Here is a 26,476-nt window from a genome sequence, read left to right on the forward strand (position 1 = left end):
AGGGAAATGGAAGCTCCGGGAGGCACATGTTAACAGAGTCCCACCCCACCTTGCCTAGAGCATCCAGGAGGCATCAGAGGGTGGAAAGAGAGAACCTTTGTGTCTCCCAGCTGACAGATGGAAGCAGGGTCTTCACATTTATCACATAGCTACTAGCCAGAGATAGATATAGGCAATGGGGCTGTCTCTGGACCCTACTGGTGGCTCTCTGGTAGGAATCCCAACACTCTCCAAATAAAACATATGGAAGAAAGGGGGAAGTCAATAGTAAAGAATCTAAGTTAGAAAGTCAGAATTGTAGAAAGCTGGCAAGGGAAGCAATCAGAAATCAATGATCAACCAATGAAAATAAGAAGGAAGTTTTTAAAAGTACAAAATTAATCCTAACAATGGTAGTGTACATTACTAGATGGAAATGGCAGAATCATCAAAATAATGCAGAAGAGATAAAAGTGTTCAATAAATATTTCTCTCCTGGATTTGGAGAAAAACAGATGATGTAACTCATATCATAAGATGTTGACGCTGACAGTCTTTCCATTCCAACAATAACTCACGAGGACATTAAACAGCAGCTATTAAAAGTTAGATGTGTTTAAATCAGTGAGTCCAGATAACTAGAGTTTTGAAAGACCTGCTGGAGGAGCGTGGTGGACTGTTAATGTTGATTTTAATTAGGACTTGGAACACTTGGGAAATTCCAGAAGACTGGAATAAAACTAATGCTGTGCCAATATTTAAAAACTATCAAAGAGACGACACAGCTAATGACAAGTGTGTCGGTCTGAAATCGATACTGGGCAAGAGAATGGAGCAGCCGATACTGGATTTCATTAATAAAGAAAGGAGGGTAATATAATTAGTACCCATTAAAAAGGTGTAGACACAATAGATCCTATCAAACTAACTGTACATCCTTACTGGATGAGATCAAAAGTTTGGTTGCAGCTAATAGTACTGATGTAATATACGTAGGCATATGAGTTGCTTCAGCACAATATTTTGACTAGAAAGGTACAAAATACACACGGCATACATTAAATAGATTAAAAACTGGGATTGTAAATAGGGAACCATGGTCGAGTGGATTTCCTTCTAGGGGGTTCCCACAAGGATTGGATCTTGGCCCTCTGCTATTTAACATTCTTATCAATGACCTGGAAGAGAATGTAAAATCATCACCGATAACGTTTGCAGTTGCCACAAAGACTGGGGGTGGGGGGTAACTAATGAAGTGTCAGTAGGTTCAGGCTCCAGCACTGGGAGTCTGGGAAGTTTTCCCATCCCTGGCTGGAGGGTTATTTCCTGTTCCACAAAGACGGGAAGTTCCATTCCCAACTCCTGTGCCTTGAAATTAGGCCCTATCTGACACTACAGTCCATATTCAGCATAGTGGCAGGATTATAATATGATTAGGACATGAGCCATTTTGTACAAGATGAGTCATGTGCGGTGTCATCGGAAAAGTTATGATTTGCTGAATATGATTATCCTACCTGTGTGCATGGATCATGTTTGTATCTGAAGTTATGGATATTGACTCTGTATCTGTCTTTCAAATGTGCTTACTCTGGGTAACAGCCACAACGAGCCTTTCAGGTACAACAATGAAGAAGCCAGACAGTGCTGATGGTTCAGCAACAAAGACATGTGACCAGACCACATGACAATGAACTTCATTTTGGTACCTGTATTTTTCCACAAACTGGACTGGGAACTGAGTTTAGAAAAAAGGGTTCCCGCCATATGGAAAAGCTACATAAGGTGGGGTGTGACGGCATCTCTTGGTCTCATTCCCCACACAAGAGAACTCCTGGAAGCACCTGAGGAACAAAGACTGAACTGGGGGAAGTGCTGGTCCCAGGGTAAAGGGATTTCTACCTTGTGTATGGAAACTTGGGGGACTGCTTGTAACATCAGTCAGGGTGAGAAATTGCTAATTCAAATTCTATCCATCTAGTATGTTAGGCTTGGTTTGATTTTTTGGTTATTTGCTAAGTAATCTGCTTTGATCTGTTTGCTAACACTTATCACTGGGAAATTGGCTGTTGTCTTCTCTCTCTCCTTGAGTGGCTCAGGTAAAGCACTCAGGTAGCTTAGTTGGGTGTATGGCGCCACCTGCTGTTGTGTTGGGTGATAACAGGCCCTGGAGAGGCTGGCTGAATCTCCAGCAAAGCAGTGTGAGAAGGGCCAGCCCAGCTTGAGGGTTAGAGGGCACAGCGGTTCCCAGAAGCCCCCCAGACTGCACCCTGGGGTGACAACCCATCACACCCTACATTACACAAGTCTCAGCAGGTTTGTCCATCCTGTCCCCTCCCTTTCTCCACCCAAGATATTTCCTGCCTCCCACCACCTCTAGCAGCTCCCACCAGTGGTGAGCTCCAGCCGGGTGGCATGAACCAGTTGTTAAATTTAGAAGACTTTTTAGAACCGTTTTTTCCAGGACAACCGGTTCTAAAAAAGCTTTTAAATTTAACAAAGGCTCGGGCAGCTGTCCACCCAGCCCCCGGCCCCAGCTCACCTCCCCCTCTCCTGTGAACGCTCCGCCCTCCTTCTCCTCCCCCTCCCCTGCTTCCCACAAATCAAATGTTTGCAGGAAGCCTGAAACAAGCAGCAGGCAGGTAAGCTGGGCTGGGGGGGGGGACAGCGCGCGCGGCCCAGTCCGGCTCCACCTGAGCGGCTCCCCCTGGCCCTGGCCAAGCACCCCTGGCTCGGGCTGATCCCGGCTGAGCGGCTCAGATCCGGCCCAGCATAGGCCCTGCAGCACCGGTCCCGGCCGAGCGGCTCCAGCCCAGATCGGGGAGTCGGGTCCTGTGACACCAGTCGTGGTCCTGGCAGAGCTGGCCGCGGTCCCGGCCGAGCGGCTCCAGCCCGGATCGGGGAGTCGGGTCCTGCGGCCCAGTCGCGGTCCTGGCAGAGCGGACCCAGTCCTGGCCCCAGACAGTGTGATAAGGGGCTAGGGAACAGGGAGGGGGTGTTCGGTGGCTTGTGGGGGGCTGGATAGGGGTCGGGGCGGTCAGAGGGCAGGGTACAAGGAGGTTGAATGGGGGCAAGGGTCCCGGGGGGCAGTCAGGTAGGCGCAGGGGTTGGATGACGTGCTGGGGGGCCGTCAGGGACAGAGAGAAGGGGTGGTGGGCTGGGACAGAGGTGCCAGGGGGGCATCAAGAATGAGAGGAGGGGTTTGATGGGGCAGCAGGGGGCAGTCAGGGGACGGGGGGATGGGTCAGGGGTCCCGGGGGTGACAAGGAGCATGGGGGGTTGGATGGGGCACGACCCCTGGGGGGGCATGACCCCCTTGTGAGGTGAGGACAAGGGAACCTGTTGTTAATATTTTGGCAGCTCATCACTGGCTCCCACCCTCCTGTACATTTACTGCTTCTCTCCCTCCAAGCAGAACCCACCACCAGCTCCCTGAGAATCCCTTACCTGAGCCAGCTCCATTGCAGCCATTTTCTTCCCCCTGGGAGGAGGGGATGATCTGGAGCAAAATGTGGACATTAATCTGTAGCCTGCCAGGGCGAGAAGGGCAATGTGAGAGAATTCAGACAGGGTTTCTGTCCTTTCCACATGTCGATTCCCCCCAGGATTTTCCCTTGCTAATGGACATTCTAGGTTCTGCCACACTGTGAAGCACAGAGTGACCTTCTCCCAGTACAGGCCTAGCCCCGTCCCACCAGGGTGTAGCCGTCTGACACAGGGTGAAACCCTCCCAGCAGCAGAGTCTCTCTGTTACACTTATCAAGTTTGTGGGTGATACCAAGCTGGGAGGGGTTGCAAGGACTTTGGAGGATAGAACTGAAATTCAAAATCATCTGGACAAACTGGAGAAATGGTCTGAAGTAAATAGGATGAAATTCAATAAGGACAAATGCATAGTACACCTCTCAGGAAGGATCAATCAGTTGCACACATACAAAATGGGAAATAACTGCCTAGGAAGGAGCGCTGTGGAAAGGGATCTGGGGGTTCTAATGGATCACAAGCTAAATAGGAGTCAACAGTGTTGCAAAAAAGCAAGTATCATTTTGGGAAGTATTAGCAGGAGTATTGTAAGCAAGACACGAGAAGAAATTCTTCTGCTCTACTCCACGCTGATTAGGTCTCAACTGGAGTAATGTGTCCAGTTCTGGGGGCCACATTTCAAGAAAGATGTGGGCAAATTAGAGAAAGTCCAGAGAAGAGCAACAAACATGATTAAAGATCTAGAAAACATGACCTATGAGGGAAGATTGAAAAAAACTGGGGAAGACTCAGAGGGGACGATCACAGTTTTCAAGTACATAAAAGGTTGTTACAAAGATGCCGGAGAAAAATTGTTCTTCTTAACCTCTGAGGATAGGACAAGAAGCAATGGACTTAAATGGCAGCAAGGGCGGTTTAGGATGAGATTAGGAAAAACAACTCCCTAACTGTCAGAGTGGTTAAGCACTGGAATAAATTGCTCAGGGAGGTTGTGGAATCTCCATCACTGGGGATATTTAAGAGCAGGCTGGACAAACACCTCTCAGGGATTGTCTAGATAATACTGAGTCCTGCCTTGAGTGCAGGGGACTGGCCTAGCTACCTCTCGAGGTCCCTTCCAGTTCTATGATTCTAAGAACCAAAGGCCAGAGACGAGCAGAATCAAAGGAGTCACTCTGGGGATTCTCCCTGTCACTGTCCCCAAGGCAGCTCTCTCAGGTTTACAAAGCTGTTTGATGCTCCAGCCCTTATCCAGTCTCTCCTGGCAGTGCCCCCTTCATGGGCTGGGCCTAGTTTTAGCCTTTGGGAAGCGTGACCCCAGGGGCTCTGAGACGGGGCCTTCTTGCCTCAGCACATCTTGTTTCTTTCTGTGTCTCCCCAGTGAGTCCAAATGAGTAGATACTCCTCATACAGACTGCGAACATAAGAGCTGCCCACTGCATCAGAGCAATGGTCCATCTAGCTCAGTGGCCAATGCCAGGTGCTTCAGAGGGAATGACCAGAACAGGGAATCATCAAGTGATCCACCCCCTGTCACCCATTCCCAGCTTCTGGCAAACAGAGGCTAGAGACACCATCCCTGCCCAGCCTGCCTGTGACACTGGCAGATGAGGTGTTAGCTCTTGCAAAAGCTCCCATGTCTTCACGGAACAGGGACAAACGCATCGCTGGAATCAGTCTGACTCACCTGTGTTAGTATTAGGTATTAGGATTATAAGAATGCGCTTACACTTTGTTGAATGCTTGTGAGTTGCTGCCTGGGTTAATATCTGACTAGTTGCATTGTGAGCCTCTGTGGCTCTGTAAATCACCAGACAGGAGAGAGACTTTACCTAGGTGAAGTGCTGATTGACAGCCGAATGCATTACACCCTGCCTGGTAGGAAAGGTTCATCAACACCAGATAGACTATTATGGGATGTTAAAGACAACAAAAGACTGTTGCTGTGCTCTTGACTTCCCAGTAGCTGAGTTTCCAGCTCAGAGCACATGGCAGGAAGGGGATAAAAAACCCCATGCAGAAGGAACTGATTATCTGTATGCTGCTTGGACTCGGGGGGGGGGGGGGAGTTTCTAGGCATAAGCACAAGATCCCCAGCTGATTAGCCTGGGTTAGTCCTAAAGAATATGCAGAGCTTGCTTATTATAGAAGCTTCTATTACCTTTTGAAATTTAAGACTGTAACTTGTCTGCATCTATAGGATTACCTGCTTTAACTTCGTAAACAACTCTCCTTTCCTTTTAAATAAGTCTTAATACAGGTTATTACAGGACTGGCTACAAGTGTTGTCTTTGTTGTGAGATCTAAGATTCAATTGACCTCAGTAAGTGACTGGTCCTTTGGCATAAGGTCAGGCTTGACAAAGTCCTGGCTGGGATGATTTAGTTGAGGGTTGGTCCTGCTTTGAGCAGGGGGTTGGACTAGATACCTCCTGAGGTTCCTTCCAACCCTGATATTCTATGATTCTATGACTGGCAGTAACCTGAACATTGCTGTGATTCGTGGGGTAAGGCAGTGGTTCTCAACTAGGGGTCCTGGGCCCCCTGGGGGCCACTAGCAGATTTCAGGGCAGGGGCCAAGCAAGGGCAGCATTAGACTTGCTGAGGCCCAGGGCAGAAAGCTGAAGTCCAGGGCCCTGAGCCCCACCACCCGGGGCTGAAGCCAAAGCCTGAGCAATGTAGATTTGTGGGGCCCCTGTGGCATGGTGTCCCGAGAGAGGAAGAAAGTGCCCTGAGGACGCAGCCAGAGGGCTGAGCCCTGACACACGACTGGCTCAGAGGGTGTCATAAACAGTTAGTTAAGGGTTAAAGTCTCTTTTACCTGTAAAGGGTTAACAAGCTCAATAACCTGAGGAACACCTGACCAGAGGACCAATCAAGGGACAGGATAATTTCAAATCTCTGTGGAGGGAAGGCTTTGTCTGTGTTCTTTGTTTGAGTGTTCGTGCTCTCTTTGGATCTAAGAGAGGCCAGACATGTCTCCAAGTTCTCCTGGAGTATTTCCTACTATCCAGTATAGTGAGTATTAGTTAAAAAGGCGGATTAGTCTTTTGAGTTGCTTTCTATATTTGCAATTGTGTGTTTGCTGAAGTAATCTCTTTATTTCTATTGCTGTACTTTGCTTTTACTGAGAAAGAAAGGGGGAGGGGGAGTTCTCTCCAGGTTTATGATTTAGACTCTGTGTATCCATCTTGGTATTACAGAGATAGTGTACTTTCTTTTCATTCTTTTAATACCTTCTTTTCTGTTAAGGACTTGGTTAATACTTTCCTTGGGTGGATTCTCAGGGAAAGAGGGAGGGTGGGGGAAGTGGGTTACTTCCCTTGGTATAGAGATTCAAGGTGATTTGAATCTGTGTCGATCTCTCTCCAGGACCAGGGAGAGTCTTGGAGGAGGGGGAGACAGGGCATGGGTCAAACACGTAAACATTGACTGGTGGCAGCGAAGAAGATCTAAACTAGGATTTTAGTTTAGGGGAGTCCATGCAGGTCCCCATCTTGGAACCCAACAGCTCTAAGTGGGGGTGAGACCTATGACAGAGGGTCTCTGCAGTCAGGAAGGGCTCGCAGCGAGGGAAGCCTGGCAACTGATGGCTGGAGGGGTGAAGAGGTTTGGGGTACGGTGGGGGAAGAAGCGTCTGGGACTGGATAACCTGGGGCTGGGCAGTCTCCATAGGGGACACTTGCTCCTCCTGTGCCCTTTCCACACCCTCTTGCAAGTCGAGAATGACCACCCTGTCCCCACCCCCAGCGGCAGCCGTGTCTCAGGACTCTCCCCAGTTGCACCCACTAACTCTCCTCCCATTTGGGGTATAGCTCGGGGCAACAAATTACCACCAAGATGAACCCAGCTGACTGCTGCCTGTTCTGGTGCCACAGGGGCCTCTGGTGGGTGAAAGGCAGAACTGTAGCACTGCTCAGGCAGAACGTATCTTCTTCAAGCCAAAAAAAAGAAATTCTGCGCTGGACGTGAATTCTGTGCGTACGCAGCGGTGCAGAATTCCCGCATGAGTAACTCACACCTGGCACAAATATAACCTGCTCACTCCCATCTCTTCTCCCTATGTGTCGAGTCCCAGAGCTGCTGCTGTCATTAATGCACACAGGCTTTCACTCCCGTTAGTGCTGGCAAGACCCAGTCCAGTGACAGGACTGAACCCTTATTTTCCTATCACATGGGACAGTCTCAGCTGAGGGGGAGGTGAGATGGGGAGGGGGTACAGAGGGGAAAGTTGTTGTACCCATGTTGGTCCCAGGATAGCAAAGAGGTATTTTTAATTGGTTCTAAAACAATTACCTCACCCATCTTGTCTCTCCAAGATATCTGAAAGTGGCAGGAGGAGACAAACAGGAAGACAGAGCTCAGGACTCTAAACCAAACATTTCAAACCCCTGGAAGAAACTACATTTCCCTTCTGCCCCAGGTATGTTTGTGTCCTGTATGAGGGACCACCCCATTCCCCTCACAGCAGCAACAGGAGACTGCAGCCAGCCCCAGATGGTCTTTCCCAATCCTGGGATGTTTGTTGTCTCAAAGATTGTGTGTGGTGGGTGCACGGGCTGGGGACACCCGGACTGATCTGCAGATTGGAAAGTCAGGGCAACTCTAGCACAGCTTGGGAGCTGTGGGCAGGGGGAGCAGTTCTAGAGCTGGGCCTCTGTCCTCTCTAGCTCCCATGGCAGATGGCTCTGGCAGCATCAAGTGGGTCCATCACTGCAGGGGAAGATTGGGGTAGTGTCTGAGATCAGGGTGAGAATTGGAGGGGGGTCTATGCCCAAGAATGGGGGATGGAATTCACCTCCCCACCCCTCTGCAGAGCTCAGCAACTAGGGATTTATCCAGTGAAGTGAAATTCACTCTGGGTGACTTTGAGCCAGCCACGGGAAGATCCTTGTGCCTTCGGTTCCACACTGGCCACAGGAGTTCACTAGTTCTCCCTCCCCAGACTGGCGAGGGCAGCCAGGGATAATTTGTGGGTTATGGGAATTAGAAGATGAAAATTCACTAAGAACAATGATATTTGTGTGTTTATTATTAAATCCCCAGACACCCACCAATCCCCGTCCTCCTCCTGATGAGCTATAAATATCTAAGGGACTCAGCTACTGATCCTGCAGTCAGTTCCTGCCCTTCCCCACTTTCTAAAGCAGCACTTTTAAGAACAGGGCAGGGAAACATGTAAATACTTTGAACCAAATTCCAGGAGATGCTGAGCATGGAGAAGTTAAAATGCAACCAAGGTTCTGTCTCTCCATGGACCTGGCCCCTAGTGCAAAATAACAGACACTCCCCAGGAATCTGAAATGGCCACTTCATAGCTGATAAAATGTTATTAATCTGTTCACTTTTGGGAATTACCACTAAGAGAAACAACCCAGTGACGGTGATATCTTGAGGAAAAGATATCTAAAGATGTGTCTTTAGATCATACCGATTTGTAATCTGGAACGATATACACTAAAATGCCTAATTCGTAGCCCTACGGCAATTGCCTGGTGTCACAACAGGGCAGAATTAAGGTTGGAGCCTTAGTTGTGAATTTCCATCCCCTAGCATATTGCAATTGCTGTTAAGTGGGTTTGACAAAATTCATTGTGTCTATTTCTTTCTTTTAATTTCAATAGATAGTGATATTTATTTTAACCCTTTTTTCAACGTTCACAATTTCAATGTTCAGAGCTGTGGGAAGTTATGGGGGTCGTCAGAGAATTATTTAATAACAGTAACTGTTGAGTCCAAAAGCCAAATCATATAACTGTTCAAAGAGAAATTGTCAATGTCACACCCAAAATATACAGTGTAAATATCCTTAAATCAAACTCCACTTTCTCCAGAAGCATTTCTGTATATTACCTATATAAATATTTTTTCATCTGTGTGTGTGTGTGTGTGTGTACAGTGAAATTAACATTTACTGCAATTTATTCATAAAAATCCAATCCTGTCAAGCATAATTTTAAGTAATGAAGTACTTCCTAGCCTGGAATGTTTCACTTCAGGATAATTACACCCTCCCTGTGATGTATTTTACTCTCAGTACCGTAACCCTCTTGTGATGTAGCTCCTGTCTAGGAGCTCTGCTGAAGCCAGTGGCATTATGATCAGGTGACACTGACATGAGCAGAGACACATGGGGGAGGATGAGGTAACATGGAGGCTACCACAGTTGAACGTGGCCGTAAGAGCAAACGCTCTCTCAGCCTCTCCTCTCTCCCACCTCCCAGCATCAGTAATTCTGAATCGTTCCCTGAAATCTAAATAGCCCTAGTATGAGACACAGTGATTAACGCAGGTACCTTAGGGGCTGCAGCGCCAACCCCCTGCCTGGACGAGGAGGGTGAAGAATTGCAGTAGAAATGGGTTAGGCTGGGAGAGGGCACAGCTAATGGGGGACTGGGAGCTGAGTTGACCAAGAGGCCAGAACTCATGGGAGGTTTAGGAGAAGAAGTCAACAGGACCGGGTAGAGGCATTTCAGTGTATTTTCTTCATTAACCATTCTGCCATGTAGACTCAGACTTTAAAGGTCAGAAGGGATCATTATGATCATCTAGTCTGACCTCCTGCACAAAGCAGGCCACAGAATCCTACCCATCCACTTCTATAACAAACCCCTAACCTATGTCTGAGTTACTGAAGTCTTCAAATTGTGGTTTGAAGCTCTCAAGCTGCAGAGAATCCTCCAGCAAGTGACCCATTTGGGCTTTGGCTACACTTGCAAATTTGCAGCGCTGCAGCAGGGTGTGAAAAAACACCCTCTCCAGCGCTGCAAATTGCGGCGCTGCAAAGCGCCAGTGTGATCAGAGCCCCAGCGCTGTACATTAATCCCCACAGGGAGGTGGAGTACGGACAGCGCTGGGATAGCTCTCTCCCAGCGCTGGCGCTCCGACTACACTTAGCGCTTCAAAGCGCTGCCGCGGAAAGGTCCCCAGACCCCATTGCATTAGGCTGCAGGAAGAGGTGGTTTGTCCATAGATGCACAGGCTGTCTTGGCAGGCAGCTCAGCTGCGGTCCCTGCACACAGCTGGGGGGTGTCAGGAGAAGTCAGTGTCCAGCCCTGTGGGGCTGTGCTCCTGGCTCATACCTCCAGCACTCACTGCTGCCCCTCCCTTCCCAGCTGCACTGTTCAGCCAGCCCCAGGACTCAGGGAGGTCACTGCCCCCCGTCCCCCATCTCCTGCAAGCCTTCAAACAGGGACATGGTGCACCAGTGCCAATCAGAGCGCACTAGTGTAAATTCTGTCTGTACTAAGGGTTTGCACAAGTGCCTAAAACACCAGGGTGGCAGAGACCTTCAGTGCCCAAAACAGCAGTACGGTGGCACTAGAACTGGGATCTATTTCTAGCTCGGTCACAGACAGCCTGGGTGACCTTGGCCACGTCAATGTTTCTCCTCCCAACTTCAGTCTCTTTACCCAGCTGTCCACTCACTGGGGTCTCCTCTCTCCCCAGAGCTGCTCACCACTACAGTCTGTGTGGGTGTCCCCAGAGCTAAGGCAGGTCAGCTCGGGAACAGTCTTACAAGGGGGGCTGGGGAGTCTCTTTCCCTGGAAGTTTTTAAGAACAAGTAGGACAAAGCTCTGTCAGAGACAATCTACATATACTTGGTCCTGCCTTGGCAGAGAGAGCTGGACATGGCAACATCTTGAGGTCCTGTCCAGCTCTACATTTCTATGATGTTATGAAATATAGATACATAAAAAACAACAAGATGAAACCAAATAAAAACATGGTGTCAGGCCATTCAAAAAACAACAACAAAAAACTACACTGCACAGCATAAAATGACACAATACTAAGGAGAAGAAAGCAACGCAAAGCAAACTAACACACCTTAGGATAAAAGTACACAATGCAAAAGAGCTCAACTCAATCCAACACAACAAAGACACCAAACAAGGTGAGGCAAAACAATGCACCATAAAACTATGCAACACAACATGGTGCGATCACAGTTCCAAATGGCCCCATGCAAAACAGCTCAGCGTAGAACAGGACACAGCACAAAAGAGAATTATTTCAATGTAGGCCTGGAAGGCATCTTGAGAGGTCGTCTACTCCAGCCCCCTGTGCTGAGGCAGAACCAAGTGTTAGGATATAGATATTCAGGCCTGTCTGCAAAGGCCTGTACTTTAAGAATGTAGGTGTATTCTTATCACTTAGCTAGTTATAGAGGTATAAAAGAAGGAATCAAAGATCACTGTCTGTGGAATGGCCTTCTCATACTGTGACAGGCTAAGGCCTTCAGCCAGTACAGTGGTGCGACGTGATCTGGGTCGGGGTCAGTGCAGTGCCAGACCCAACGGGGACACAGATCTCAGTCGAGGTCTCTGAAGTGCCCAGCACAATGGAGGCAGCGGTTTGGGTCGCAGTCGTTCGCTGCCTGGCACAAGAGGGGCTGTGATCTCGGTCCAGGTCTCAGTTTTACCTGGCACAACAGTGGGGTCTGATCTCACCTGCGGTCTCTTCAGTGCCTGGCACAACAGGGCCCAGATCTCAGTTGGGGTCTCTGCAGCACCTGGCAGAACAGGGCCACGCTCAAATGATAAGAGCCCTGATCTCAGTCACACACCTGGGGAGAAAAGCGGGAAGATTTTCGAGCATTTGATATCAGTATTTCAGAACTGAGAAGAAATTGGGGCACAAACTAAATATTTGCCAATATAAGAGAGAAGCACCAACACCTGGGAGATTTTGTGTCACCGTTTAAAGGCTCAAGAGAAAAGATGGGAAATTTGAGGGGATTATACAAGGATACTGAATCAATAAGAGAATGGGATGGATTCTTCTTGCCTCACACTCACATGGCTGGCAGGGAGCCCTGGGTGATGTCTTTTCACAGGGGAAAGGAGTGGGGCTGGAGTGAGAAAGTCACTATCAGTGGGGAGGGCTTGGCAGTGGGGTCTGGGAATGTGACTAGCAAGTGGTGGGGGGTGCAGTGTATATTGGAAAAGGAGTAAAAGAAATGCAAACAAAACATGGTACTTAATTAAAATCCTGTTAGGGCTCCAAAAGGAGCATAGTAGATTGTGCTGCTTTTTCAGATCTTCTGAGCAGTGTTTTGGAGCAGAAGATGAAAGTGAACAGTAATAAGAACCCTGGTGGAAGTGAAATGTGTCCCTTTTGAAACAGTCTCTGAGCTGCTGATAGCTTTGAATCCAGAGGCAAGCCAAGAAAGACTCTATGTGGATGCAATACCCAGCTGATGGGGGAAGGAGGAAACTGCCCTTTGCAGCACAAAGAACCTGAGAATAATGAATGCATCTGGTCAGCAAACAAGCTACTAGAAGACTCAGATTATGGCCCTCCAGAAAAGGGAGGTGAAAAAACAAGTCAAGCCTGAAAATAAGGGGGACAGGTTAACCCTAAGGAGCATGTGTGTACAGAGCAGAAATCTGAAGCTGTGGGAAACTGAGGCACGCCACCTCATAAATTTCATAAATGGTCAGTGAGTGGGGTAATTCACTAGCCTGACTATAGAACAAAATAAGGACAGCCTGGAGGTAATTCTTCTGTTTTTCCTGCAATTAGCAAGGAAATTTATAAAAGGAATTGGTATTATTATTAAGAAATAATCTGACCCCACCAGGGGGATGGAAATCGTTTCTTTTGTTTTTCAGACACTCTACAACCATGCTGGTGCCAGCGGAAGAATAACCCAGAATACAATGGATCTATGTTGTGTGGTGTTTGTCTGTGGTGTTGGTCTTGCTGCTAGCATGAGGTGGGTGGGGGATGGCTTCAAAAGGCTGACCTGGGGGGAGAGGAAGAGGTGTATGGGAATGCAAAATGCTCAACTGGGAGGCCAGCACCTGGGTAATGGCTACTACGGTGCCTGGAAATAGAACGTCAACTAAGGTGGGCCCCACAAGCCCTATGGGAATAATGAGAAGGGGAGGAGCTCACTGGGAATCAATGGAGGGGTGATGAAAAATGGTGCACATCAAAGGAAATGTTTGGCCGTGCCCCTCTCCTATGACTATGCAGGAGCAGGATCCATGGCCTATGGCAAGGGGTGGACAATTGGGTGTACTGTGTAGGAGGGGTTTTGCTGGAAATGTACATATTTCTGGGGGCACAATTACACCAGCCCCAACCAAACTACACACATACACATGCTGCTATCTGGACTTTGGTGCACAAATGGATCTGTAAATCTTATTGCTGTGAATAATTGCCTATTTAGCCTTTGAGCTTTTTGTGGCAAGGTCTCTCTGTCCCTGTGGGCATGTCCACACTGCAGTCAGACACTGGGGCTGCAGCCCAAGGTCTGGCACCCTCCCACCTCGCAGGGTCCTACAGCCTGGCCCCAGCCCGAGCCCAGACACCTACACTGCAATTAAACAGCCCCTTCGCCTGAACCCTGTGAGCCTGAGTCACCTGGCATGGGCCAGCTGGGGGGTTTTAGTGGCAGGATAGAGATACCCTTGGTGTCTGTGCAGCACCTGTCACAATGGGGACCCTGATCTTGGTCAGTGTCTGTGCAGAGCCCTGCGCAACAGGGGCCTGACTTCAGTCGGGGACTCTGCAACTCCCAGCATTACAGGATCCCGGATTTTGTTTAGGGCCCCTGCAGCAACTGGCAAAATGTGGGGGCAGGATCTCTGTCAGGGTCTGTGCAGTGCCCAGTACAGTGGTGGGGCGTGATCTGGGTCGGGGTCAGTGCAGGGCCAGGCCCAACGGGACACGGATCTCAGTCGAGGTCTCTGAAGTGCCCAGCACAATGGAGGCAGCGGTTTGGGTCACAGTCATGTGCTGCCTGGCACAAGGGGGGCCGTGATCTCGGTCCAGGTCTCAGTTTTACCTGGCACAACAGTGAGGTCTGATCTCACCTGGGGTCTCTTCAGTGCCTGGCAGAACAGGGCCCAGATCTCAGTTGGGGTCTCTGCAGCACAGGGCCACGCTCAGTACGATAAGAGCCCTGATCTCAGTCACACACCTGGGGAGAAAAGCGGGAAGATTTTTGAGCATTAGATCTCAGTATTTCAGAACTGAGGAGAAAATGGGGCACAAACGAAATATTTGCCAATATAAGAGAGAAGCACCAATGTCTGGGAGATTTTGTGTCACCATTTAAAGGCTTGAGAGAAAAGATGGGAAATTGGAGGGGATTATACAGGGATATTGAATCAACAACAGAATGGGAGGGATTCTTCTTGCCCCACACTCACATGGCCGGCAGGGAGCCCTGGGTGATGTGGCTTTCACAGGGGAAAGGAGGGGGCTGGAGTCACAAAGTGACTATCAGTGGGGAGGGGCTGGCAGTGGGGTCTGGGAATGTGACTAGCAAGTGGTGGGGAGCTGTTTGGTTGGGCAGGTTGGGAGGAAGTAGCTGGACTGGGAAACCTGGGGCTGGGCCGTCTCCATGGGGGACACTTGCTCCTCCCTCCCCTGCCTGGCCCTTCCCAGGCCCCGTTGCCAGCAGAGAGTGGCCCCCCCAGCCCAGCCCAGAGGTGTCCCTGTCTCAGGCCCCCCCAGCCTCTGCCCATTCACCCTCTGCCCAGCTCAGGAATCACTCGGGAACCATTTCCCACCCGCACAAGGACAAATCCCTGCAGGTGGAAATGGGGAAACCCCAAACCTGAGACCTGAACTGGCCACTGGCGAAGGAGAGAAAATGGGGCACAGTCGGGGGCAGGGAACTTCTCAGGGGTTGGGGAGGGGGTCACCCTGGGCGCTGCTCGTGGCTCTCTAGGAGAAAGGGGGCAGGACGGGGAGGAGGGGGTCCCCACGGGAGGGGGCAGCGGTAAATCCGAGGGGATCTCAGCCCCCCCCTGTCCCTCCCCGCTGCTCGGGGGTCACCTGCCCCCCCCCCGGCCATGTCCGGGCTGCACAGACATTTCCCGCCCGCCCCAGCCCGGTCTCACCCCCCAGCCCTGCGAGATGCCGGGTCCTCCCCTCCCCGGACACTGGGACAGAGTCACCGCCCGGCCCCGCCCCCGGGGCTCGCTCCGGGGCCTGGAGGCTGCAGCTTCGCAGCGGGGCGGGCGGAGCCCAGGCCGGGCACGGGGGTTAATGAAGGTCCCGGCTCTGCGCGGTGCCCCCATCGCTGCCCCGGGGCCCGGAGCTGCTGCCGCGCTGAGGCCGGGAGGATCCTTCCCGCAGCGAGTCTGAGCCGCCCCGGCTCTGCTGTGCCCGGTACCGGGGTGAAGCGGTCCCCGCCCGGTGCCCCCCCGCACGGGCGGAGCAGGGCAGCCGCGGGGAGCCCCAGAACGGGGGTGACCCCGGCTCCCAGCCCGGGGCCGGGCGCTAGGGAAGGGGGGGAGGGGACGGGAGAGGGGGGGAGGGGAAATTAGAGGGGGGGGCAGGTTCCCAGATCTCTGGCGCCCCCCCCCCCCCCGCACACTCACTGCAGCGTCCCTGCCCAGGGTCCCTGCCCTGTGACCGAGGTGCGGAGCAGAGAGAGGACGAACCAGCCCCGGACTCTCCCTGTCCCCCCTGCGGCAGGAGTGCGCTGCCCGGGGGGCAGGGTCAGGGGACCCTGCCCAAGGGGCCTTTGGGTCTGGTCTGGTCCAGGGTTTGGTTCACACCCTGTTGCTGGGAGGGCTTCAAAATGTCTTGGTTTGTTACTGCTGCTGGGGGGAGCACAAGGGGGAAAGGAGGGGCCGGGGGCCAGGTCTGTGCTGCACTGTGGGGACTGAGCCTGTTCCCAGCCTGGCAGAATCTACAATCTCTGTCTGCAGGGAAAGAGCCTGGGGGAATCGTGATGTGAAATGATCTAAAGCCTGTTCTGAAACCTCCACAACTGCCCTTCTCGCCCTGCCAGGCTGCACAATGACGCCCACCTCTCGCTCCAGCTCGTCCCAGCCTCCCATGCGACAGGAAAAATGGCTGCAGTGGAGCCAGCTCAGGTAGGGCTTATTGGGGGGTTGCTGTTGGGTTCCTTCTGGAGGGAGATGGGCAGGAAATACTGAAGAGGTGGCAACTTCTGGGGAGTTAGGTCTGGAGGGGGCCAGGGAATACCCTGGGTGAGGATAGGGAATGGGGACACAGTGTGACAAACCTGCTGGGACTTGTCCTAGGACCAATCCTATTCAATTTATTCATAAATGATCTGGAGAAAGGGGTAAACAGTGAGGTGGCAAAGTTTGCAGATGATACTAAACTATTCAAGATAGTTAAGACCAAAGCAGATTGTGAAGAACTTCAAAAAGATCTCACAAAACTAAGTGATTGGGCAACAAAATGGCAAATGAAATTTAATGTGGATAAATGTAAAGTAATGCACATTGGAAAAAATAACCCCAACTATACATACAACATGATGGGGGCTAATTTAGCTACAACGAGTCAGGAAAAAGATCTTGGAGTTATCATGGATAGTTCTCTGAAGACGTCCACGCAGTGTGCAGAGGCGGTCAAAAAAGCAAACAGGATGTTAGGAATCATTAAAAAGGGAATAGAGAATAAGACTGAGAATATATTATTGCCCTTATATAAATCCATGGTACGCCCACATCTCGAATACTGTATACAGATGTGGTCTCCTCACCTCAAAAAAGATATTCTAGCACTAGAAAAGGTTCAGAAAAGAGCAACTAAAATGATTAGGGGTTTAGAGAGGGTCCCATATGAGGAAAGATTAAAGAGGCTAGGACTCTTCAGCTTGGAAAAGAGAAGACTAAGGGGGGATATGATAGAGGTCTATAAAATCATGAGTGATGTTGAGAAAGTGGATAAGGAAAAGTTATTTACTTCTTCCCATAATACAAGAACTAGGGGTCACCAAATGAAATTAATAGGCAGCAGGTTTAAAACAAATAAAAGGAAGTTCTTCTTCACGCAGCGCACAGTCAACTTGTGGAACTCCTTTCCTGAGGAGGTTGTGAAGGCTAGGACTATAACAATGTTTAAAAGGGGACTGGATAAATTCATGGTGGCTAAGTCCATAAATGGCTATTAGCCAGGATGGGTAAGAATGGTGTCCCTAGCCTCCGTTCGCAGGGCTGGCTCTAGACCCCAGTGCGCCAAGCGCGCGCGTGTGGGGCGGCATTTTGCCGGCAGGGCGGCAGGCGGCTCCAGCGGACCTTCCGCAGTCATGCCTGCGAGAGGTCCACCGGAGCCGCGGGACAGCGGACCTGCCGCAGGCATGACTGCGGAGGGTCCGTTGGTCCCGCGGCTCGGCTGGACCTGCAGCAGGCATGACTGCGGAAGCTCCACTGGAGCCGCGGGACCAACGGACTCTCCGCAGGCACGGCTGCAAGAGGACACCAGGAGCCGCGGGATCGGTGCCCTGTAGCGCCCCCTGCGGCGCGCCCCCTGCGACGTGCTGCCCTGCTTCAGGCAGCCAAATTCTTAGAGCCGCCCCTGTCTGTCCATCAGAGGATGGAGATGGATGGCAGGAGAGAGATCACTTGATCATTGCCTGTTAGGTTCACTCCCGCTGGGACACCTGGCATTGGCCACTGTCAGTAGACAGATACTGGGCTAGATGGACCTTTGGTCTGACCCAGTACGGCTGTTCTTATGTTAACATGGGCCTAGATTCTCAGAAGAAACACTTGGGTGTTGGGGGAGAAAATTCCCTAATTTGTGAAACAGGAAACAGACAAAGCAACTCCCTGGGCAGGGCTGGGAAAACTGACCAGACTTCCAGTGCTGAACTCTCAGCCTGCTAGCCAGGGGCTGGTGTGACATGGAAAGGGGGCACCCAGCAGGGAGGTGTAGGGAAGATGTCCCGGCCCCTCACATCCAGCTGCTGGCAGTGGGGAGGGTGTTAGGGTTCTCTACCACGGGGCTGTGCCTGGACCCTACTGGGGGCTCCATCTCCTGTATCAGCCTCTGGCTAGTAGGTCTGTGGTGGATCTGCTGGGAGAGACAAGGGGCTCTCACTTCGTCCCCTCACCCAGATGTCTCCTGGCTGCTCTCAGCAGTGTGGGGATAGGACTCTGCTGACTCTCTCAGAGCTTCCATTTGATTGGCTCCTTTCCTCCATGAATAGTGGGGTTGTGAGTGGGGCAGCAGATTCTAAGTGGCAGGCTTTTGCTCTTTCAGGGGCCTTCGAGGAGGTGGCTGTGTATTTCACCAGGGAAGGGTGGGCTCTGCTGGACCCCACTCAGAGAGCCCTCTACTGGGAGGTCATGCAGGAGAACTGTGAGAATGTGACCTCGCTGAGTAAGGGTTCCTGTCCCCTCGGTTTTTAGAAGGAGAAATGCAGAGCGAAGGTTCATGCCACTCCCCCAATGCCACCTCTGCTCTGCCCTGTTTCAGCATCACCCTGACATGCCAGAAACACCCACACTAGCCCTCTCCCCTCCCCTGTTACAGAGCGCTCTGGGAACAGAGCAGTACAGCAGAATGTCTAACATGTTCTTCTCTTTGCTAAGATAATATTTGGGTTCATCTCTGTCATAGCAAACAGAAGCTTCCTCCCCCTGGCTGCTCTCCAGTACTGAACCTCCTGCACACAGTCCATCTGAGACTTGCACAGTGTTACTACCCCCTTGCCCTCAACCTGAGTTTTCCTTGTGAGTCACTGCCTTCACTTACCCCTCACTAAGCCCCACAGATCACTCGAACATACGCCACCAGGGTGCTGACAACCCCCATGGCAAGAACACGCCCTTGGGCACCTTTGCTGACCGACCTGCAACACTCAGCATGGAAATGAGGCAGAATTGCCCCCCAAGTTTCACATGCACCTCTCTGCATAGCACGGGCACAGCTCTGCCCAGCTGCTCCAACCCATCCTCCATCAGCCAGTTACAGCTACAGCTGGCCCAGTGCACACAGCTGGAGGCATGCGGATAAATGCTGGGATTCCCACCTGTGAGCACAGCACAGACAACGTCTTAGTCTTAGTCTTTCCTCGGGTCGATTATAGGTTCATAGATTTTAAGGCCAGATGTGACTATTAGGTCATCTACTCTGACGTCCTTTATACCACAGACCATAGAATTCATCCCGTTACTGCTGCATTGAGCTGAATACCTGAGTCCCTGTGGCAGTTGGTTAACCTTTGCACGGCCCACACAGAACCATTCTCTCTGGTTCTGGCCAGCTACAGGGTTAAGGGTTGGGGGAAAGTTTACATTAACTTTTCACTTCCTGGTCTGCAGAGGTTTAAGTTTACTCACCATCCATATGGTGCAAGGCAGGAGACAGCACTGGGCAACCTTAACGCTGCATTAATGTAGCTTATGAGCATTTAGTTTCCTGTTTTAAAAAATGGCTGCTTTTGCCACTATAGCTGTGTCTGTAATTGAGCTTTGGCCAGCAGAGCCATGTTGGATGGTGTGCGTGTGTGCGCATGCGTGTGGGCACTTTTTCACAGTCTTAAACAATAGAGCTGGACTGGCAAAGCTTTCAAGAGCTACCTAAGAGCTACCTAACTAGTTCCTCGACAGACACCTGACACGCCCCCTTTGGGTGAACGAATATGCGTGTACCTGGTCTGTGGGTTCCCAGTAAAACATTAGGCACCCTGTGCCCTCTGCCGGGTGGCATCAAGAGGTCCATGATGAGTCACATCCTTCTCCTCCTCCACTCGCTGCATTAGAGTGTCTTTAGAATGAGCCGGCTGACCCCCGTTCCAGCCTTCTGTTTGGGTTCCACGGGGCTCTGTCCCTGGGCCTCTTCTTTTCTTCCTCTGCACCTTATTTCTGGGGAATCTCATCCGCACACACACATTCAACTGTAACTTTAGCGTCCTCGTGGCCAAGATGGAGTCTGCTCTGGAGGCAGCTCTGGCCAAGAGACAGCGCGCGCAGGAACACAGCAGGAGAAATCCCTTCCACCCCAGGGGCACCTGTTTCAAACCCCCCAGAGTGAACACACACCCCCACAGGAAAAGTACAATGGATATAACAAAGGGAAATATTTATTTACAGAGGGCTGAGGGGAGAAAAACAACAAGGGGAAATATAGGGGGAGCAGTAAAACAGGGCTGCATTCAAACCAAAACCCCACGGCCCCAGTGGTAGCACAGTCTGGAAGGGCAGACACTGAGCCATGCACCTGCACACACAGTTTAGGAAGCCTGAGCAAAGTTTCAGTCCGGTGGTGAGTCTTGGGTGCTCCTGGTCGTCTTCGGCGCCAGTGAACTCTCCCCAGCAAACCCTTCAGTGCCCTCTTCTGCCGCTCGCTGCAAAGCCACTCAGAGCGACCACCTCCCCACTTAACTAGCTAGCAGCCTCCCTCCTTGTTCCCAGTGCAGAGTCACAAGCCCCAGTACTCACAGCCCCACGCAGCTCTGGGCAGCCATGATACTGGATCCAGTTCTGGCCTGTCCTTCTCGGGCGATTCCCCCCAGCACAGGACTCCTCCTGGCTCCTGTCCTGGGCTATCCCCAATCTGGCCTGTCCTCCTCAGGCAGGTTCTCTTTGCTTCCTTCTCCAGGGACAGCCGTGCTGCCTCTCCCTCTCTCCCTGGAGCTCCAGCCCTGCCCCCTGGAGTTGCCCTCCTTTTTCTTACTCTCTCCCTCCCCCCGGGAAAAAAATTTAAAGGGACCATGCTCTCTAAACCCCAAAGAGGTTACACAACTACCATCTCTGTGCTCCTAACTCACAGTTTTGCCTCTCTGCTCCTGGCCTGTCTCCTTCTGTCGCAACTGAAATCTCAGCCCCTCTCTCTCTCTCATCTCCTCACTGATGTCCACACTCACTCACTCACTCATGCCCATCTCCCCAATCGGGGTATGGGCCGCCAACCACAGATCTCCAGAGTCCTCTATCCTGGGCCATTCGCTCTAGCTGGTTCCAGGTATAGCCCATTTTTTTGCTATCAGCCTGAAGGTCGTGTCGCCAGGTGTTTCTTGAACGGCCTCTTTTCCGCTTGCCTTGGGGTTTCTAATGATGTTAGTTGCAGGGCTGGCTCCAGGCCCCAGCGCGCCAAGCGCGTGCTTGGGGCGGCGTCCCACGGGAGGGCAGCAGGCGGCTCCGGTGGACCTCCTGCAGACATGCCTGCGGAGGGTCCACTGGTCCCGCGGCTCCGGTGGAGCATTCGCAGGCGTGCCTGCGGGAGGTCCACCGGAGCCGCAGGATCGGCGACCGCCAGAGCGCCCCCCGCGGCGTGCCGCCCTGCTTGGGGTGGCGCAAATCCTAGAGCCGCCCCTGGTTAGTTGGCTGCTTGCTCCTCATGTCTGCTGCAACCTGCGCCGTCTTTCCTGACTCGTACATGGACCTCATGTTCCATGTGCTGATGGTAATCCTCCTGGTTGCAAGAAGGGTAATCGGCTTAGTGGCTTCCTCGCGGCTTTCACTACCCAGCGTCATGCGTCTTCGAGTTGAAGACCCTTCTTTTTCCAGGCTAAAAGTCTGTTATCTGTATTGTTGGTGTTTCTGTAGCAAGTTGATTTTTTACGGGGTGGAGTTGCTGGCCCCATGCCCAACCCTCCCCCTTTACCCTGACTTGGGACAGGCAGATAGCCCTAAAGGACCTGTCTGGTGGAGTTACTGATATCCAGCCATCAGTTAAAGATCAACAGCTGAACCAAAGCTCTTAATATTCCCCCCCAAGCCCTCCCCCCACCTTCTTTCTCTACCGCCGCAGACAGCACCATTGTGCTGCCTGTCACTCAGGCCCATAACTGTGCAATACCTTTGTCACGGAGCTCCCTCTGGGGCCTCCTATCCAGGCTGTGCCTACACCTTGCATTTTCTTTTTGCGTAACATCCTTAACAATTGGCCTTTCCTATCCATCCGCGCAGCTAGAGCTCTTAGTCATCCTCTCCTGTCTCATATCTACACCAGAACACCATTACAGGACCTAACCAGATCAGCCACACCATCACCGGTTCATTCACCTGCACATCCACCGATGTAATATATGCCAGCAATGCCCCTCTGCTATGTACATCGGCCAAACTGGACAGTCTCTAAAGAAAAGGATAAATGGACACAAATCAGATATTAGGAATGGCAATATACAAAAACCTGTAGGAGAACACTTCAACCTCCCTGGCCACACAATAGCAGATCTTAAGGTGGCCATCCTGCAGCAAAAAAACTTCAGGACCAGACTTCAAAGAGAAACTGCTGAGCTCCAGTTCATCTGCAAATTTGACACCATCAGCTCAGGATTAAACAAAGACTGTGAATGACTTGCCAACTACAGAACCAGTTTCTCCTCCCTTGGTTTTCACACCTCAACTGCTAGAACAGGGCCTCATCCTCCCTGATTGATCTAACCTCATTATCTCTAGCTTGCTTCTTGCTTGCTTATATATACCTGCCCCTGGAAATTTCCACTACTTGCATCCGACGAAGTGGGTATTCACCCACGAAAGCTCATGCTGCAAAACGTCTGTTAGTCTATAAGGTGCCACAGGATTCTTTGCTGCTTTTACAGAACCAGACTAACACGGCTACCCCTCTGATACTCTCCTGTCTCAGTTACTCCAACATCCTTTTCTCTGACCTCACCTTGCGCATCTCCATTCAGAAGGAAAAAGCGCCCTCCTGGTCCTCGAACATGACTTATGAGGGAAGGTTGAAAGAACTGGGCATGTTTTTAATTTTGAGAAAAGAGTGAGTGGGGAACTGAGAACAGTCTTCAAATATGTCGAGGGTTGTTATAAGAGAGCAGTGATTAATTGTTCGTCACGTCCACTGAAGGTAGGAGGAGAAGTAATTGGCTTGATCTGCTGCAAGGAAGGTTGAGGGTGGGTAATACCAAAACCTTTCCAGCGATAAGGATAGGGAAGTGCTGGAATGGATTACAAAGAGAGGTGGTGGAATTCTTGTCCCAGGAGGGTTTTAAGAACAGGTCAGACAAACTTCTGGCATATTTACACCTGATCCTGCCGCAGGGCAATGGGAATGGAGTAGATGACTTCTTGAGGTCCCTTCCAGCCTATATTAGAAGATTTTAGGATTCATTGCCTTAGCCCTTTGCTTTGATCACGTCTCCTGGTGGAGAATTCGGACCATTTTTGTGGATCGGCTGCGGGTACAAATTTTGTTCCTAGAGCCCTGAAAAGCTGCAGATCTCCATGGACCGTTTTTGCGAATCGCAGATCGGATGCGGATATAAATTTTGTATCCATGCAGGGCTCTACCTGTCTTACTTCTGCCTATACCTACAACTTAAATCTATTGCGTACACAGTGACTACATCTGAAATAACATATGAGATCACCATAACAATGATCAATGAATGATAAAACAAACTAATTGGCTCCATGAACCACGGAGACTCTTCCTTTTCCATCCCCACCTGCAAGAGCCGCCGTCTCTCTTCTCTGCATGTTCTTTGGATCTTTGAATTTGTCCCACCTGAAGTCACATGGCCTGATTCTTATTTTTCACATTCTCCTTTGGCAGAAGAATTGGTCTGTGGCTCTTGAACTACACCATCTAATTTGCCAGCTTTCTCCACACAGTGTTTTTTATGCTCCCACCTTTATACCTGACTCACTAGATTCCCTAATGCCGCAGGATGTGCTTTCCTGACATCTAATGCTGCTGAGATCCTGCCTTCAGTGATATCCCTGCCCTTCCTGGCCCTTACTCCACTGAACCCTCCCAGCCCACGCTTCCTGTTCCCAGCTTCCCCTGGACTCTCTCTTTGGCTCTGGACCTGTCTGTCAGCAAGAAGCAGTGCCAGGGACACTTGCCCTCTGTCTGGAGTCTTCACTTTCTGGGAAATGCAGTTCCAGTCTCTGTTTTTTAGGAGCCTCTTTGATAATGAGTGTCTGGCTGTGTGTGTTCCCAGCAAAGATGGGGATAGTTAAATCCCTCCTAAGCAGAGTGTTCTGCACCTTTGAGCACCTGGGGAGCTGGCCCTGCGATTTTATTGTTTAAAATGGACTGGGGTTAAACTAATAGAATGTTTTTTATGATGATAAATGGCCTATGAATTCCCCTGATCTCCTTTGTTTTCTTTCCCTTGAGCAGGGTTTCCAGTTTCCCAACCCTCTGTGATCTTCCAGCTGGAAGGAGGGGAAGAGCCGTGGGTCCTGGATCTCCCTGGTTCAGTGGAAAGCGAGATCCTGGGAAGTTCCTGCACAGGTAAGGAAACATTAAACCAACTCAGAAACTGTAAGTGCCTGAGAGAACCGCTGGGATTCCCCACAGACTCTGTGAGCTCAGGACAGTCCCCAGCAGATCTCACTCCTGGCTTCCTACAGATGATGATTGACACCTTGGCTGGAGCTCCCTCCCTTTCAACTGAGGGTTTGGATGGGATGTGGGCAGGGCTGGCCTTGGGGAAATGGCACCCTGGGCAAACTTGCATTTTGGTGCCCCTGGCTCCCATGGGCTCCCTAGGCAACCCACGTTCCCCTCCCCCCAACCTCTGCACGGTGTCCCTTTGCCCCAAATGCCTGCTCCCCCGCCTGCACCCCTAATCCCGACACCCCGTCATTCCTAACCTCTGCCCCATGTGCACCCCAACACCTGCCCCCACCTGAGCCCCAAACCCCGGCACAGTGCCCCCATCACCCCAGCCCATTCACACCCCACCTGTTCCGCAATCATTAATGATATGGAGGATGGCGGGGGCAGCACTCTCAGCAAGTTTGCAGATGACACTAAACTGGGAGGAGTGGTTGATATGCTAGAGGGTAGGGATAGGATACAGAGGGACCTAGACAAATTAGAGGATTGGGCCAAAAGAAACCTGATGAGGTTCAACAAGGACAAGTGCAGAGTCCAGCACTTAGGGCAGAAGAATCCCATTCACTGTTACAGACTAGTGACTGAATGGCTAGGAAGCAGTTCTGCAGAAAAGGACCTAGGGGTTACAGTGGATGAGAAGCTGGATATGAGTCAGCAGTTGCCCTTGTTGCCAAGAAGGCTAACGACATTTTGGGCTGTATAAATAGGGGCATTGCCAGCAGATCGAGAGACGTGATCGTTCCCCTCTATTCGACATTGGTGAGGCCTCATCTGGAGTACTGTATCCAGTTTTGGGCCCCACACTACAAGAAGGATGTAGAAAAATTGGAAAGAGTCCAGCAGAGGGCAACAAAAAATGATTAGTGGGCTGGAGCACATGACTTATGAGGAGAGGCTGAGGGAACTGGGCTTGTTTAGTCTGCAGAAGAGAAGACTGAGGGGGGATTTGATCGCTGCTTTCAACTGCCTGAAGGAGGGTTCCAAAGAGGATGGATCTAGACTGTTCTCAGTGGTAGCAGATGACAGAACAAGGAGTAATGACCTCAAGTTGCAGTGGGGGAGGTCTAGGTTGGATACTAGGAAAAACTATTTCACTAGGAGGGTGGTGAAGCACTGGAATGGGTTCCCTAGGGAGGTGGAGTCTCCTTCCTTAGAGGTTTTTAAGGCCCGGCTTGACAAAGTCCTGGCTGGGATGATTTAGTTGGGAATTGGTACTACTTTGAGCAGGAGGGTGGACTAGATACATCCTGAGGTCCCTTCCAACCCTGATATTTTATGGTTCTATGCACCCCTTCACTGCTACCCCCTGCACCACTCTCCTGAGCCCCCAGCCCCTGCACTGTGCCCCCTTTGCCTCTAACCCCGGCATCCCCCTCCTGCACCCAAGTGGGGAACCTGACCTGGATGCACAAAGCAGCATGCATTGCTGCTCGCTCCCCCACTGGACTGCTGCCCCGCCCACGCAGCCCTGGGGGCTGGGAGAGGGGAGCACGGAGCGACGTCAGGGCTTCCTGCACCCAGGTCACTTTCCCTGCAGGCTGTGTAAGGGGAGGGCAGGAGAGCAACTGCTCCTGATGTCTCAGCACCGCCCAGGTGGGGAAGTGACCTGGATGCAGGGAGCCCTGGTGTGTGTGTGTGTGTGTGTTGAGGGGAGGATATTAAAGAGTGTGTGTATGTTGAAGGGAGTGTGTGAAGGTCTCTGTGTGTGTGTGTGTGTGTGTGTGTGTGTGTGTGTGTGTGTGTGTGTGTGAAGGCAGTATGTGCCTGAGTGAGCGCGCTGTCTCTTTAAGAAAGTTCTCAGGGTCAGGAGCCTGAACTAGGCTTGTTCAGACACAAGCAGCTGCCGCAGCCCGGCCCCAGAGAGGCAGCAGCACACGCAGATTCCCCTGTCCCGTCACCCCAGCTCAGTGGAAATCGGGTACCCGGGTGGGGAGGGGATCACCCGCCATCAATCAGCACCT

At 51.2% G+C, this 26,476-nt stretch overlaps 1 protein-coding gene across 1 annotated transcript in view; it reads right to left on the minus strand.

The window, feature by feature from the left end:
* LOC120381585 (gastrula zinc finger protein XlCGF8.2DB-like) overlaps nt 1-21,583 on the minus strand; it is an 82,995-nt gene extending 61,412 nt beyond the window's left edge. Inside the window, exon 1 of the mRNA XM_039499744.1 lies at nt 21,529-21,583. Within this exon, the coding sequence (XP_039355678.1) occupies nt 21,529-21,583 (55 nt within the window). The remainder of the gene's footprint in view (nt 1-21,528) is intronic.
* Nucleotides 21,584-26,476: the final 4,893 nt, after the last annotated feature.

The sequence above is a fragment of the Mauremys reevesii genome, linkage group 14, assembly GCF_016161935.1.
Source record: "Mauremys reevesii isolate NIE-2019 linkage group 14, ASM1616193v1, whole genome shotgun sequence".
Lineage (NCBI taxonomy): Eukaryota > Metazoa > Chordata > Testudines > Geoemydidae > Mauremys > Mauremys reevesii.